A 13580-nucleotide genomic window follows, 5' to 3' on the forward strand; every position below is an offset into this window, starting at 1 on the left:
TAAAAGAAAAAAATATTTTACTTTGTGGAATAATGAAAAATATATGCTTGTCTGTAGTGTGTAATATTAAATGAAAGACATTGTGAAATAAATTATAAATAATCCAACAGATTGAATGTGCAATTAGTTCATTCTACACAAAATATCTGTGTTTATTGGAAGTATTTTTTTTATTTAATTCCAGCAGATTTTATTTCAAAGTGTTATTTTTTCCAAACTCTTTTTTCATTTCACAATGTTGTTATTCCCCAATGACTGTTTTGTTTCCTAATGCCACTTCTTATCACAAAGTCTTTGTCTGTGATTAAATCATTTCTTCTCTGACTGCATTTACAACATTTCCAACTCTAGGGTGTCATTCCAGTGGAGAAAACTAGATAAAGTGCCCTCTAGGATGTCTTTTCAGTGGAGCAAATGTGATTAAGTGTTCTCTAGGGTGTCCTTTCAGTGGAGAAAATGTGATGAAATTCCATCTACGGTGTCCTTCCAGTGGAGAAAAACAAGATAAAGTGCCCTCTAGGGTGCACTTCTAGTGGAGAAAATGTGATAAAGTGCCATCTACGGTGTCCTTCCAGTGGAGAAAACAAGGTAAAGTGCCCTCTAGGGTATCCTTCCAGTGGAGAAAATGTAAGTGCCCTCTAGGGTGGTCTTAAAATGGAAAAAGCATGATGCAATACCATAAATGCTGCATTATTTGTTAATCTATATTTTGTTGCTGCACTGACGTTATTGTGCAAAATCATGTGACCATCACTGCCATCCTTCTACAGTGTTTCTAGTCTAGGATGGTTATATTATAATGCATTTAGTTCTGTAAAGATGTAGAGCACTGCTGTCAGTCCTGCCTCAAATTCTTTCAAATCACATGACCCAAAGGAAACTGAAAGGATGCCAAAACATTTAAAGCTGCGTGTCCTCACAGGATATGCACCACTGTATCACCCCAAACAGGCACCAACAACTACGCTCTTAGGTATACTGACCATGAATGTCTCATAAATAACTGACTGATAATCATCTGCTTTAATTTGTCCTCAAGAATCTGTGGTTAAGTTCTATGGTCACATAATTTGTCAAAGTGATAAAAAGAAAATTGGAATAGAGCATAAAAAACTTCCTCAATTCCTCAACTTTCTCAATTTCAGAGTCATTACTTGAGGTAAACCATCACCACTTCTTTCAGCGGGCACAACAGCTGAGGTAAGATTTTTTTTTCTATTTATACTGATAAATGTTGAATAAAAGTTTCTTAGGATGGAGATACTAGAGAGGGCAGTCATCTTATCATCAGTATCATTAAATTCATGGAGTGATGCAATTATTTTTTGCTTCTGTCCTAATACTTCTGTTGATCAAGTGAAAGTGAAATTTTTTTTAACTTTATCATTTTCTTGTTAGTTTACCTCTGTACTTTCATTTTCCCTTCTTTAACACACTTAATTTAGTAATTTAGTGATAAGTAACATGTCTGAACTGACAAATAAATATTCTGAAATATTAAGCCTCAAATAATCTGTTGACATTTGGTTTGGTTTTGGGTAATAAATAATGTGTAATAATGTTTCTTGTTTACATGTTGCCTTAATTTCTTATTGTAGCCATGGGCGGAGGACCGTCAAAACCTCCTCCTGAGAGTAAGATACTCAAAATATTTCAGAACATTGTTTAAACATATACAGATCACAAGAGCACTTTGCACATCTATTTCACGAGACAAGTGCGTAGGAGATCAAAAATGCAAATAAATCCAGCAGATTCTTCATTTGTGTTGAAGATATTTCCTTAAAATGTGACTCATGTATTAAATCAACATGTGCACTTTACTTGTCAGCTTTGACTGAAGAATGGAGGAACATAACGTGGGGGTGAGTGATGTGTTCAATTGATGGTGCCTCTGGTGTTTAAAGGCTCTTCTCATTTTTAAAACCAAAACTACAGAACTGCACACATTCCTTTGTTGAGACTGCCTTTTGTTATGCCATTTCCTGTTTGTTGTCAGTTTCAGTAACATGGTGGTTCAATGTGACTGCTGTTTGTGATACTATGCAGCAACCACAGAATATAGTGCACCATATACAAAACTGCTTTAAACAAGTAAATCTAAAATCTAATCTAACTCTTTCTTTGTTGAACAGACACAACGAGATAGACCTGCAGTTTGTGAAAAATTTTCAGCCTCTTAATGATGAGGTCCAACAGCTCAGAGCTCTGCTTTATGGACCCGCTGGTTCTGGCAAGTCCAGCTTCGTCAACTCTGTCGAAAGTGTTTTACGTGGCAGAATCAGTGGTCGAGTTTTGGAAGATGCAATCTCTCAAGAGAGCTTCACCACAAAAGTATGACCCTTACCAAAAATAAGTTTATTCAAGTGTGCTATTAGTAAACTTCTTTTAAACTTAAAATACGAGTGTATACTTTCAGTTTACTTTTTAGGTACTTATCAGAGATATACTTAACAAAAGTATACATAAGTATACTTGGCTCATACTGAAAATTATGCAGAAAAATCTAAGTATACTTGAATTATACTGACAAGTATACAGAAAAGTCTAAGTGTACTTGGTTTATAGGCTTACTTGTACTTTCTAATCTTTTGATCGAGATATACTTAAGAAAAGTATAATTAAGTATTCTTGTCTTATAGGCCTACAGAAAGGTATACTTGGATTGTAGTTGTGCTTACTTTTTGATAGAGTAGCCTGACAAAGTGAATCACTTTTCAGTGTGGTTTAACCAAGGTCATGTATTTCATGCACTAGAAAACTTTTCTTCCACCTAGTATTTAGATTTAATTCATTTTTTTATGTGCACCTGCAAAGATGATTGCTTTACACAGATCAGGTGAGCAGCAGTTGAGCAACTAGTTGTGATGAAACTATTGAGCAAGAGACATATGAGGGGTCGAAGTAACAAAAAATAATTAAAGAAAAGGGAAGTGATGAAAATGTATGTGAACACCCAACTGACATTTATTCGCAATTTTTGTTACTTCCTCCCAAAATGTCAATCAAAAACCAGAGGTTCGCTGAGTGGGCGTTTTCTTTTTTTTATAGGGTGGAAGTAACAACTATTGCGTGTTATAAACGATAAATGTCAGTTGGGTGTTGTGAATGATGAATGGTCGACAGTTGATTATCAGAGCAACACTGTTAAATGTCAATCAAGTTTATCAAATCAATCGACAATTTATACTCTATTCTTCAATTCATATACATTTTCATCTCTTCCATTATTACTTCATATGCATTTTCATTCCTTAAATGATAAATGGCAATTTTGTGTTATGAATGATGAATGATGAATGTATGATGGAGAAAATGATGAAACGGGTCTGTTTTCATCATATCACGGCTGTTTTAGTGAAATCAGCTTTAAACTAATCAAATCACTTGATAACTTATCACAACATTTTTCATTTCACATCCATTTTTATGGCTCCATTTTGTAATTCACATGCATCTTCATTATCTGCATGTTTATCAATTAGTTTGTGTTACTTCCACCGCTCATACAGACAAACTGCTTCATAGCCATTATTCAGTAGGTGGCACTATTGTTGTTATAACTGCACTTTTCTGTTTTACAGTACACAACTTACAAAATCCACAAAGGAAAACTAGGAACATTTTACCCTTTGTCCTTCACTGACATCATGGGCCTTGAGAAGGGAACTAACAGAGGAGTTGGCTTGGAAGACATCAAATTGGCCATGGAGGGGCACATAAAAAATGGCTACACTGTACAGTACAATTACTGAATTTATTAAACTTTGTTGGATATATTTCAGTGATACAATCCAACTTTGTGATCTGTTTTGGATAAATAATTTTATTCACATAAAGATACTATTTACATGAAAAAGTTATTCTTTGATTCACATTGTTTTCCAGTTCAATCCTTGCTCTAAAATATCAGCGGATGATCGATACTACAACAAAGACCCCACTCTGAATGACCGAGTTCATGTTCTGGTTTGTGTCATCTCTGCCAGCACAGTGAATATACTGAGTGATGAAACTATGAAAAAGATGAGAGATGTCAGACTTGCAGCAAAAGACATGGGTAAGGGTTAGATTCTGGGTTTCATAACTTGAATCAAATAACCTGACAAACATTATTTTGATTGAATCAGATTCTGCTCTGAATCAACAGAGATTCCCCAACTGGCTATTCTCACCAAAATTGATGCAGCCTGTCCAGAGGTCAACGCAGATATAAAGAACGTGTATAAGAGCACGTACCTGAAGGAAAAGGTAAGTCTGGTAATTGAGTTGTTATTCAAGTTGGAGTACAATTTTGCTTTACTTTTTAAAATTTTAACACAAAAAAACTCCTTTCATCAGCACTTTCATTTCTTAAATGTCAAATTGTTCAAATTTAGATGGACGAACTGAATGTGGCGCTGGGTTTTACACTGAACTGCATCTTTCCTGTGAAGAACTACCACTCAGAGATCGACACAGATGATGACATTGATACACTGATACTGAGCGCACTGAGACGGATGATTATCTATGGAGAAGACTTTGCCAACAGCCAGTAGATCTAAGCCTACATACTGCTGTGGTAGTCTACATCTTGCTTTATCACATCGTGAAAAAAGTCCACATGAGGTGGGCAATATGGCTTTTTGATTTTCCTTTGCAAGCATGTAATGCATATAGTATCTGCTACGAATTATCATACCTCTACCTTGCTGAAGAAAGTCTGAGTAGGTTGTATCACTCTTTCTATGCATTTGATTTTTTTTAATTATTCCAGTGATTCTCAACCCTTTTGGGGCCAGTGTCTTAAATAGCCGTTATCAGTCGCTATAAGCACCATAGATGTGGGTCAATAGGGGCCTAATACGTTGTAAAAGTGAAAATGAAACTTAGAAGCAACACGTTCTAACATGTTGTAAAACTGAATGAAACATCCTGTTTTGAACACAAATAAAAAGGCTTCTTTTAGTTTAGGCAACAAAAATACAACTTCTTTATGTTTAGGCAAAACAAATGCAACTTAATACATTCAGGCAAAAAACAGGTTTAGGCAAAACTACAACTTCACTTCTTTAGGTTTATGCAACAAAACTACAACTTCTTTAGGTTTAGGCAACAAAAGTATAACTTCAGTTATTTAGGTTTAGGCAACAGAACTATAACTTCTTTAGGTTTACGCAACTACAACTTCTCTATGTTTAGGCAAACAAAAATACTACTTCTTTAGATTTAGGCAACAAAACTATAACTTCTTTAGGTTTAGGCAACTACAACTTCTTTATGTTTGGGCAACAAAACTACAACTTCTTTAGGTTTAGGAAAAAAAAGTACAACTTCTTTAGCTTTAGGCAACAAAATTACAACTTCAGTTTTTTAGGTTTATGCAACAAAACTACAACTTTGTTATTTTCAGGCAGAAAAATACAACTTCTTTAGGTTTAGGCAACAAAACTACAACTTCTTTAGGTTTAGGCAACAAAAGTACAACTTCTTTAGGTTTAGGCAACAAAACTACAACTTCTTTAGATTTAGGCAACAAAAGTACAACTTGTTTATGTTTAGGTAAAAAGAATACAACTTCTTTAGGTTTAGGCAAAAAAAAACAGTTTTGGGATAACCATTGTGTTTATGGTTAAAATAATTACGAAGAACAAAAAACAACAACACAATGATGGTTTCACACAGGATGTGAACTCTGGTCTCCTGGGTGAAATTCTATTCTATGCTATTATACCTTCTTTCGGTGACCTACCATGTGAACAGATGATAAAACCTACTAGTGGGCGTAGTAGGTCCCTATTGACTCACATCTATAGGGCTTATAGAGACTGATAATGGCTATTTAAAAGCCTGATAACAGTTTAAATGGCTGGGTTTCATGCCCCTGGGGGGTGGTGTTGAGCATTTCTCAACATTTCCCACCCCTGTTGAGAAATGCTACAATATTAGGTTATGTGCTAGTTGTGCTTTGTTTAATCAGGTGGTAATTTCTGATGTAGTCTCTCAGTAATCATGAATCTGGTGATTGGCCAATCAAATAAATAATAAAATTGGGTGAATGTGTTTGAAAAGTGAAACTTTTTTAGACTACTGATTACATATGCTGTACCTGTTGTTCCAACAGTATTTTATATTTTGTACCTGCTATATATTGAAACAGTGTGCTACAGTTACTGTTGTTCAAGTAAAACCGCAATAAATATCACAAAATAATGAAAGTTGTCTTTAGTCTCCTTTAACTTCATTCCCTCTAGTCCATACACTAGACTGTCTTGTAATGCAATTACTCTGAAGTGATTCTTGCAGTATTATACCATATTATGGGATATATTGGTAATGTAATAACATTTTTCAAGAAAACCCCAAAACTAAACTGAGGTGACAAAAATTAGGTGACAAATAAAAATTAAATTTATTGAAGGAGTAATTTCACCTCTGTCCACCAGAGAGCGTGGCAGAGTGCAATTAGAGGTGCTTGTCAATGAAAATTAAATATATAATAAAGCTATGTTAATTCAACTTCAGGTAAATGTGCACCATTTGAGTCTGGGCTGGGAATTACGCATAAAATCAATGTTTTTTTGTATTGACCAAATTGTGAAAAAAATGTTATACTCTTTAAAGTGTGTCAATTCTTCACTACTCTATTTCAGAGTGGTGTCCTTTCAGTGGAGAAAATGTGATAAAGTGCTCTCTAAGGTGGTCTTAAAAATGGAGAAAGCATGATACAATACCATAAAGGCTACCCTACATGCTAGAAAACTTTCTGCATTCTGGTGCCCCACCGCGTGCAACTGGTGACTTTATTGTTTTTTTTGCCCCTGCCCCTCAGACAGGCTGAGACTGCCACTGGCAGTCAGTATGTTTGATCCCCTGGCCCTCTGGTAAAGACAGTCCAGAGTGGAAGGTCTGCAGTAACAGGATAGCAGGAGTGTGTATACGCTGAATTTTTTACTTTGAACATGTTTTGTGTGTTCTCCATGAATGTGCCTTCACATATCCACCAGAGGTCAGCATTTGTCATTTTAATGGAATCAAATGGCTCAACAATTACTGTACATCCAATTGGTTTGCATTATTTGTTAATCTATATTTTGTTGCTGAACTGACGTTTTGGTGCAAAATCATGTGACCGTCACTGCCATCCTTATACAGTGTGTCTAGTCTAGGATGGTTATATTATAATGCATTTAGTTCTGTAAAGATGTAGAGCACTGCTGTCAGTCCTGCCTCAAAGTCATATACATATATAGTGAAAATGAAACTATCCTGATTGTGGGAGGGAAGTGTATTATAGCATTTATTGCTCTACATCATTCTTTTGATTCTAATCTAAATATTTGAGCAGTGCATGCAGCTATTCATTCATTTAGTTGTGGCTTAGTATACTGTAGTCACTTGGTGGCTAGTTCCTACATACAGTACCTATGTAAGAGGTAAATTCTTTCAAATCACATGACCCAAAGGAAACCGAAAGGATGTCAAAACATTTAAAGCTGCGTAGCCTCACAGGATATGCACCACTGTATCACCCAAACAGGCGGCAACAACTACGCTCTTAGGTATACATGAATGTCTCATAAATAACTCACTCATAAATAATTATCTGCTTTAATTTGTCCTCAAGAAACTGTGGTTAAGTTCTATGGTCACATAATTTGCAAAGTGATAAAAAGAAAACTGGAATACAGTTTAAAAAACTTCCTCAACTTTCTCAATTTCAGAGTCATTACTTGAAGTAAACCATCACCACTTCTTTCCACATGCACAACAGCTGAGGTAAGAATTTTTTTTATATTCATACTGATAAATGTTGGATAAAAGTTTCTTAGGATAGAGCAGTTAAACAAAGAAGAAGAAAATACTAGAGAAGGCAGTCATCTTATCTTCAGTATCATTAAATTCATGGAGTGATACAATTTAATTTAGCTTCTGTCCTAATACTTCTTTTGATCAAGTGAAAGTGAAATAAATGTTAACTTTATGATGTTCTTGTTAGTTTACCTTTGTACTTTCACTTTCCCTTCTTGAACACACTTCATTTATTGTATATTTTCTGTGATTTCAATGAAATAGAATTAAACAATTTAATGCGTAATAATGTTTCTTGTTTACATGTTGCCTTAATTTCTTATTGTAGCCATGGGCGGAGGACCGTCAAAACCTGAGAGTAAGATACTCAACATATTTCAGAACATTGTTTAGTGATAAGTAACATGTCTGAACTGACAAATTAAGCTTCAAATATTCTGTTGACATTTGGTTTGGCTTTAGGTAATAAATAATGTGTAGTATGTTTCCTGTTTACATGTTACCATTTCTTATTGTAGCCATGGGCGGAGGACAGTCAAAACCTCCTCCTGAGAGTAAGATACTCAAAATATTTCAGAACATTGTTTAAACGTATACAGATCACAAGAGCACTTTGCACATCTATTTCACGAGACAAAAAAAAATCCAGCAGATTCTTCATTTGTGTTGAAGTTATTTCCGTAAAATGTGACTCATGTATTAAATCAACATGTGCACTTTACTTGTCAGCTTTGATTAAAGAATGGAGGAGCATAACGTGGGGGTGAGTGATGTGTTCAATTGATGGTGCCTCTGGTGTTTAAAGGCTCTTCTCATTTTTAAAACCAAAACTACAGAACTGCACACACTCCTTTGTTGAAACTGCCCTTTGTTATTCCATTTCCTGTTTGTTGTCAGTTTCAGTAACATGGTGGTTCAATGTCACTGCTATTTGTGACACTATGCAGCAACCACAGAATACGTTCACCACCATATACAAAACTGCTTTAGACAAGGAAATCTAAAATCTAATCTAACTCTTCCTTTGTTGAACAGACACAACGAGATAGACCTGCAGTATGTGAAAGAGTATCCGCTTCATAATGATGAGGTCCAACAGCTCAGAGTTCTGCTTTATGGACCCGCTGGTTCTGGCAAGTCCAGCTTCATCAACTCTGTCGAAAGTGCTTTACGAGGCAGAATCACTGTTGGAGCTTTGGAAGATGCACCCTTTGGAAACAGCTTCACCATAAAAGTATGACCCTTACCAAAAAGAAGTTTATTCAAGTGTGCTATTAGTATACTTCTTTTAAACTTAAAATACGAGTGTATACTTTCAGTTTACTTTTTATGTACTTATCAGAGATATACTTAACAAAAGTATACATAAGTATACTCGGCTCATACTGACAAGTATACAGAAAAGTCTAAGTATACTTGCTCTCTCTCTGTCTCTCACTCTCTTTCTCTCTCAACCCAACCGGTCGAGGCAGATGGTTGCCCACCCAGAGCCTGGTTCTGCTCTAGGTTTCTACTCGCTAAACGGGGAGTTTTTCCTGGCCACAGCGCATTCCGATGCAATGCTCTTGGTGGGATCTCTTGTTGGGTCTCTAAACTATAGAGTACGGTCTAAGACCTGCTCTATATATAAAGCGTCTCGAGATAACTTCTGTTATGATTTGACGCTATATAAAAATAAATTGAATTGAATTGAACTTTCCAAAGTATACAGAAAAGTCTAAGTATACTTGGCTCATACTGACAAGTATACAGAAACGTTTAAGTGTACTTGGCTTATAGGCCTACTTGTACTTAATCTGATGATCAAGATTTACTTAAGAAAAGTATAATTATGTATTCTTGCCTCATAGGCCTACAGCAAGGTATACTTGGCTTGTATTCTATAGCCTATAGCCTATTAAAGTGAATCACTTTTCAGTGTGGTTTAACCAAGGTCATGTATTTCATGCACTGTAAAACTTTTCTTCCACCTAGTATTTAAATGATTTAATTTTTTTATGTGCACCTGCAAAGATGATTGCTTTACACAGATCAGGTGAGCAGCAGTTGAGCAACTAAATTAGTTGTGTTGAAACTATTGAGCAAGAGACATATGCGGGGTTGAAGTAACAAAAATGAATTGATAAAAATTCAGGTAATGAAGATGCATGTGAAATGAAAAATGGAGTGATAAGATATCAAGTGATTTGATTAATTTAAAGCTGATTTCACTAAAACAGTCGTGGTATGATGAAACCAGAAACTTGTTTCATCATTTTCACCATCTTACATTCATCATCATTCACAACACAAAATTGACATTTATCATTTAAGGAAAGTGGCCTCAACTGTGCAAGTAACAAAAAATAATTGAAGTAGAGGTAAGTGATTATTGCAATTTTTTGTTCCTTTTGCCCAAAAAATCAATCAATAACCAGAGGTTCGCTGAGTGGGCGTTTTCTTTTTTTTATAGGGTGGAAGTAACAACAATTGCGTGCTACAAAACGATAAATGTCAGTTGGGTGTTGTGAATGATGAATGGTTGACAGTTGATTGTCAAGGCAACACTGTTAAATGTCAATCAAGTTTATCAAATCAATCGACAATTTATACTCTATTCTTCAATTCATATACATTTTCATCTCTTCCATTATTACTTCATATGCATTTTCATTCCTTAAATGATAAATGGCAATTTTGTGTTATGAATGATGAATGATGAATGTATGATGGAGAAAATGATAAAACATGGGTCTGTTTTCATCATATCACGGCTGTTTTAGTGAAATCAGCTTTAAATTAATCAAATCACTTGATAACTTATCACAACATTTTTCATTTCACATCCATTTTTATGGCTCCATTTTGTAATTCACATGCATCTTCATTATCTGCATTTTTGTCTTTTAATTTGTTACTTCCACCGCTCATACAGACAAACTGCTTCATAGCCATTATTCAGTAGGTGGTACTATTGTTGTTATAACTGCACTTTTCTGTTTTACAGTACACAACTTACAAAATCCAGAAAGGACGACCAGGGACATTTTACCCTTTTGCTTTCACTGACATCATGGGCCTTGAGCAGGGAACTAACAGAGGAGTTTGTGTGGAAGACATCAAACTGGCCATGGAGGGGCACATAAAAGATGGCTACCCTGTACAGTACAATTACTGAATTTATTAAACTTTGTTGGATATATTTCAGTAATACAATCCAGCTTTGTGATCTGTTTTGCATAAATAATTTTATTCACATAAAGATACTATTAACATGAAAAAGTTATTCTTTGATTTACATTGTATTCCAGTTCAAACCTGGCTCTAAAATATCAGAGGATAATCAATACTACAACAGAACCCCCACTCTGAAGGACCGAGTTCATGTTCTGGTTTGTGTCGTCTCTGCCACCACATCAAGTGTGTTGAGTGCTAAGACTGAGAGAAAGATGAGGGAAGTCAGACTTGCAGCTACAGACCTGGGTAAGGGTTAGTTTCTGGGTTTCATAACTTGAATCAAATAACCTGACAAACATTATTTTGATTGAATCAGATTCTGCTCTGAATCAACAGGGATTCCCCAACTGGCTATTCTCACCAAAATTGATGCAGCCTGTCCAGAGGTCAAAACAGATATAAGGAACGTGTATAAGAGCAAGTTCCTGAGGGATAAGGTAAGTCTGGTAATTGAGTTGTTTTTCAAGTTGGAGTATTAGTTTGCTTTACGTTTTAAAATTTTAGCACAAAACCTCCTTTGATCAGCACTTTAATTTCTTAAATGTCAAATTGTTCAAATTTAGGTGGACGATCTGAGTGCGGCGCTGGGTATTATACCGAAATGCATCTTTCCTGTGAAGAACTACTGCTCAGAGATCGACACAGATGATGACACTGATACACTGATACTGAGCGCACTGAGACGGATGATTGCTGATGGAGAAGACTTTGTCAACAACCTGTAGATCTAAGCCTACATACTGCTGTGGAGGTCCACATCTTGATTTACCACATCATGAAAAAAGTCCACATGTGGTGGGCAATATGGCTTTTTGGTTTTCATTTGCAAGCATGTAATGCATATAGTATCTGCTACACATTATCATACCTCTACCTTGCTGAATAAAGTATGAACAGGCTTTATCACTCTTTCTATGCATTTGATTTTTTGCATTATTCCAGTGATTCTCAACCTTTTTTGGGCCAGTGCCAGTGCTTTTTTTGTTTTTTGTTTCTCTTATTTAGCTTTGAAACAATTCAGTAATGACTGTCAGTTGTTTTATGCTTTCTTTATTGAACTCACTGCATTTCCAACTAAAAAAACCTACTATGCTTCAACATGGTTACAAATACAAACTTTAGTGTGGCTTCCCTTTGTATTTAAGAAACCATAGACATTCACTTGTTTTCCCACATATCATAGACTTTCAATAATGAAATGACACAAGAATGCACACACTGTATGTAATTGTTGAGGCCGCCATACAGTAGACTGGGGAAATGCAATAACTATGCCCTCTAGGGTGCTCTATAATGGAGAAAATGAGATAAAGTGCCCTAAAGGGTACCCTTAACGTCTTCTATTCGACATACCCGGTAGCGGGTTCGGCTGAGCTGTGTGTTAAAACTTCATAAAATGCTGTGGTGGTCTTTTTTCCAAATAGTTTCTAAAAGACGAGGCCTTAACGCTACTAAAACAAAACTCCAAGTGTATTTTTGTCCAAACAATGTTAGTTTGGTAATGATTTCAATATTTTAGTTACAAAATCAACGCATGAGAAATTGTATTTTTACTGTTTTTATATTGAATGTACAAACTTGACTTTGGATTATTTCTTGTTATCTTATTTACATTGTTATTGATTTTATTTGTTATTATCTAAGTTTTACTTGATCATGTTTCATTATTATAATAAAACTATTCCATTTGGAGTCAAAATTATACAAATCTGTTGTTTTTTATTGATATTTATACTGAGCACAATGGAAGAATGTGATGATGCACAGGGTAAATGTCATGGCCAAAGGCTCCATTGTGTGCACATAGCCTCCTGTAGTTGATATCAGTAGTATGTTATAGCCAGATTCCCTTTCAAGAGGTAGAAAACCCATTTGGCACACTTTAGGTATCTAAGTGGCCAAATGGAGAGTCCTCCTGGTCCTATCCTGACTAAAACCTTTGTAGAATATACGTGCTTTGTGTTATTTATATCTGCTTTGGCACAGTTGTAGTCGAGGAGTTGTTGAATGAATTCAGTGGCGTCTCTGTGCATGGCATCATTGCTATAATGGTGTTAAACACTGTCTAATCTAGTAAATATTTTAGGCGAGGATAAAAATGTAATTTATTACTTTGGTTTATCACAATTTACTCAGGCATAGTAACAGTCACAATGTTACGGACACTGTGTATGAATTCTCTGAGGTCGTACCTATCCATAGATATCAAGATCATGCATATAGACCTCGTAGTTGTGGCGCTATTCTTGATTTATTTTAGATATGTCTGTCTAGGTGAACCACACCTTCCAGCACATATGTTAAATGAAGAAAACTCGATAAAGTGACATCTAGGGTGCCCTTCCAGGGTAGAAATGTGAAAAAGTGTCCTCTAGGGTGGTCTTAAAATGGAGAAAGCATGATACAATACCATAAAGGCTGCCCGATATGCTAGAAAACTCTCTGCATTCTGGTGCCCCACCGCGAGCAACCGGTGCCTTTATTGTTTTTTCCGCCCCTGCCCCTCAGACAGGCTGAGACTGCCACTGGTAGTCAGTATGTTTGATCCCCTGGCCCTCTGGTAAAGACAG

The 13580-nt window shown here is 35.7% G+C and overlaps 1 protein-coding gene and 1 pseudogene across 1 annotated transcript; both read left to right on the forward strand.

Annotated features, from left to right (window-relative positions):
• Positions 1-901: 901 nt before the first annotated feature.
• On the forward strand, positions 902-4838 carry LOC119501336 (interferon-induced protein 44-like). Its single transcript, XM_037791654.1, has 9 exons — positions 902-973; positions 1146-1200; positions 1599-1634; positions 1832-1865; positions 2136-2334; positions 3585-3737; positions 3889-4060; positions 4151-4251; positions 4380-4838. Exons 3-9 carry the CDS (start codon positions 1601-1603, stop codon positions 4539-4541), a joined length of 855 nt encoding a protein of 284 aa, XP_037647582.1. The 5' UTR covers positions 902-973; positions 1146-1200; positions 1599-1600; the 3' UTR covers positions 4542-4838.
• A 2675-nt stretch (positions 4839-7513) lies between these two features.
• Positions 7514-13580, forward strand: part of LOC119501332 — a 37119-nt pseudogene continuing 31052 nt past the window's right edge.

This window comes from Sebastes umbrosus, chromosome 14, assembly GCF_015220745.1.
Source record: "Sebastes umbrosus isolate fSebUmb1 chromosome 14, fSebUmb1.pri, whole genome shotgun sequence".
In the NCBI taxonomy this organism is placed as follows: domain Eukaryota; kingdom Metazoa; phylum Chordata; class Actinopteri; order Perciformes; family Sebastidae; genus Sebastes; species Sebastes umbrosus.

What these genes read in the sequence shown, in the direction of transcription:
- LOC119501336 (XM_037791654.1), top strand. Translation starts at nt 1,601, where the DNA reads ATGGGCGGAGGACCGTCAAAACCTCCTCCTGAGA. An exon ending in ACATAAAAAATGGCTACACT is followed by an intron (nt 3,738 to 3,888) that starts GTACAGTACAAT and finishes ATTGTTTTCCAG; the next exon opens with TTCAATCCTTGCTCTAAAAT. An exon ending in GCACGTACCTGAAGGAAAAG is followed by an intron (nt 4,252 to 4,379) that starts GTAAGTCTGGTA and finishes GTTCAAATTTAG; the next exon opens with ATGGACGAACTGAATGTGGC.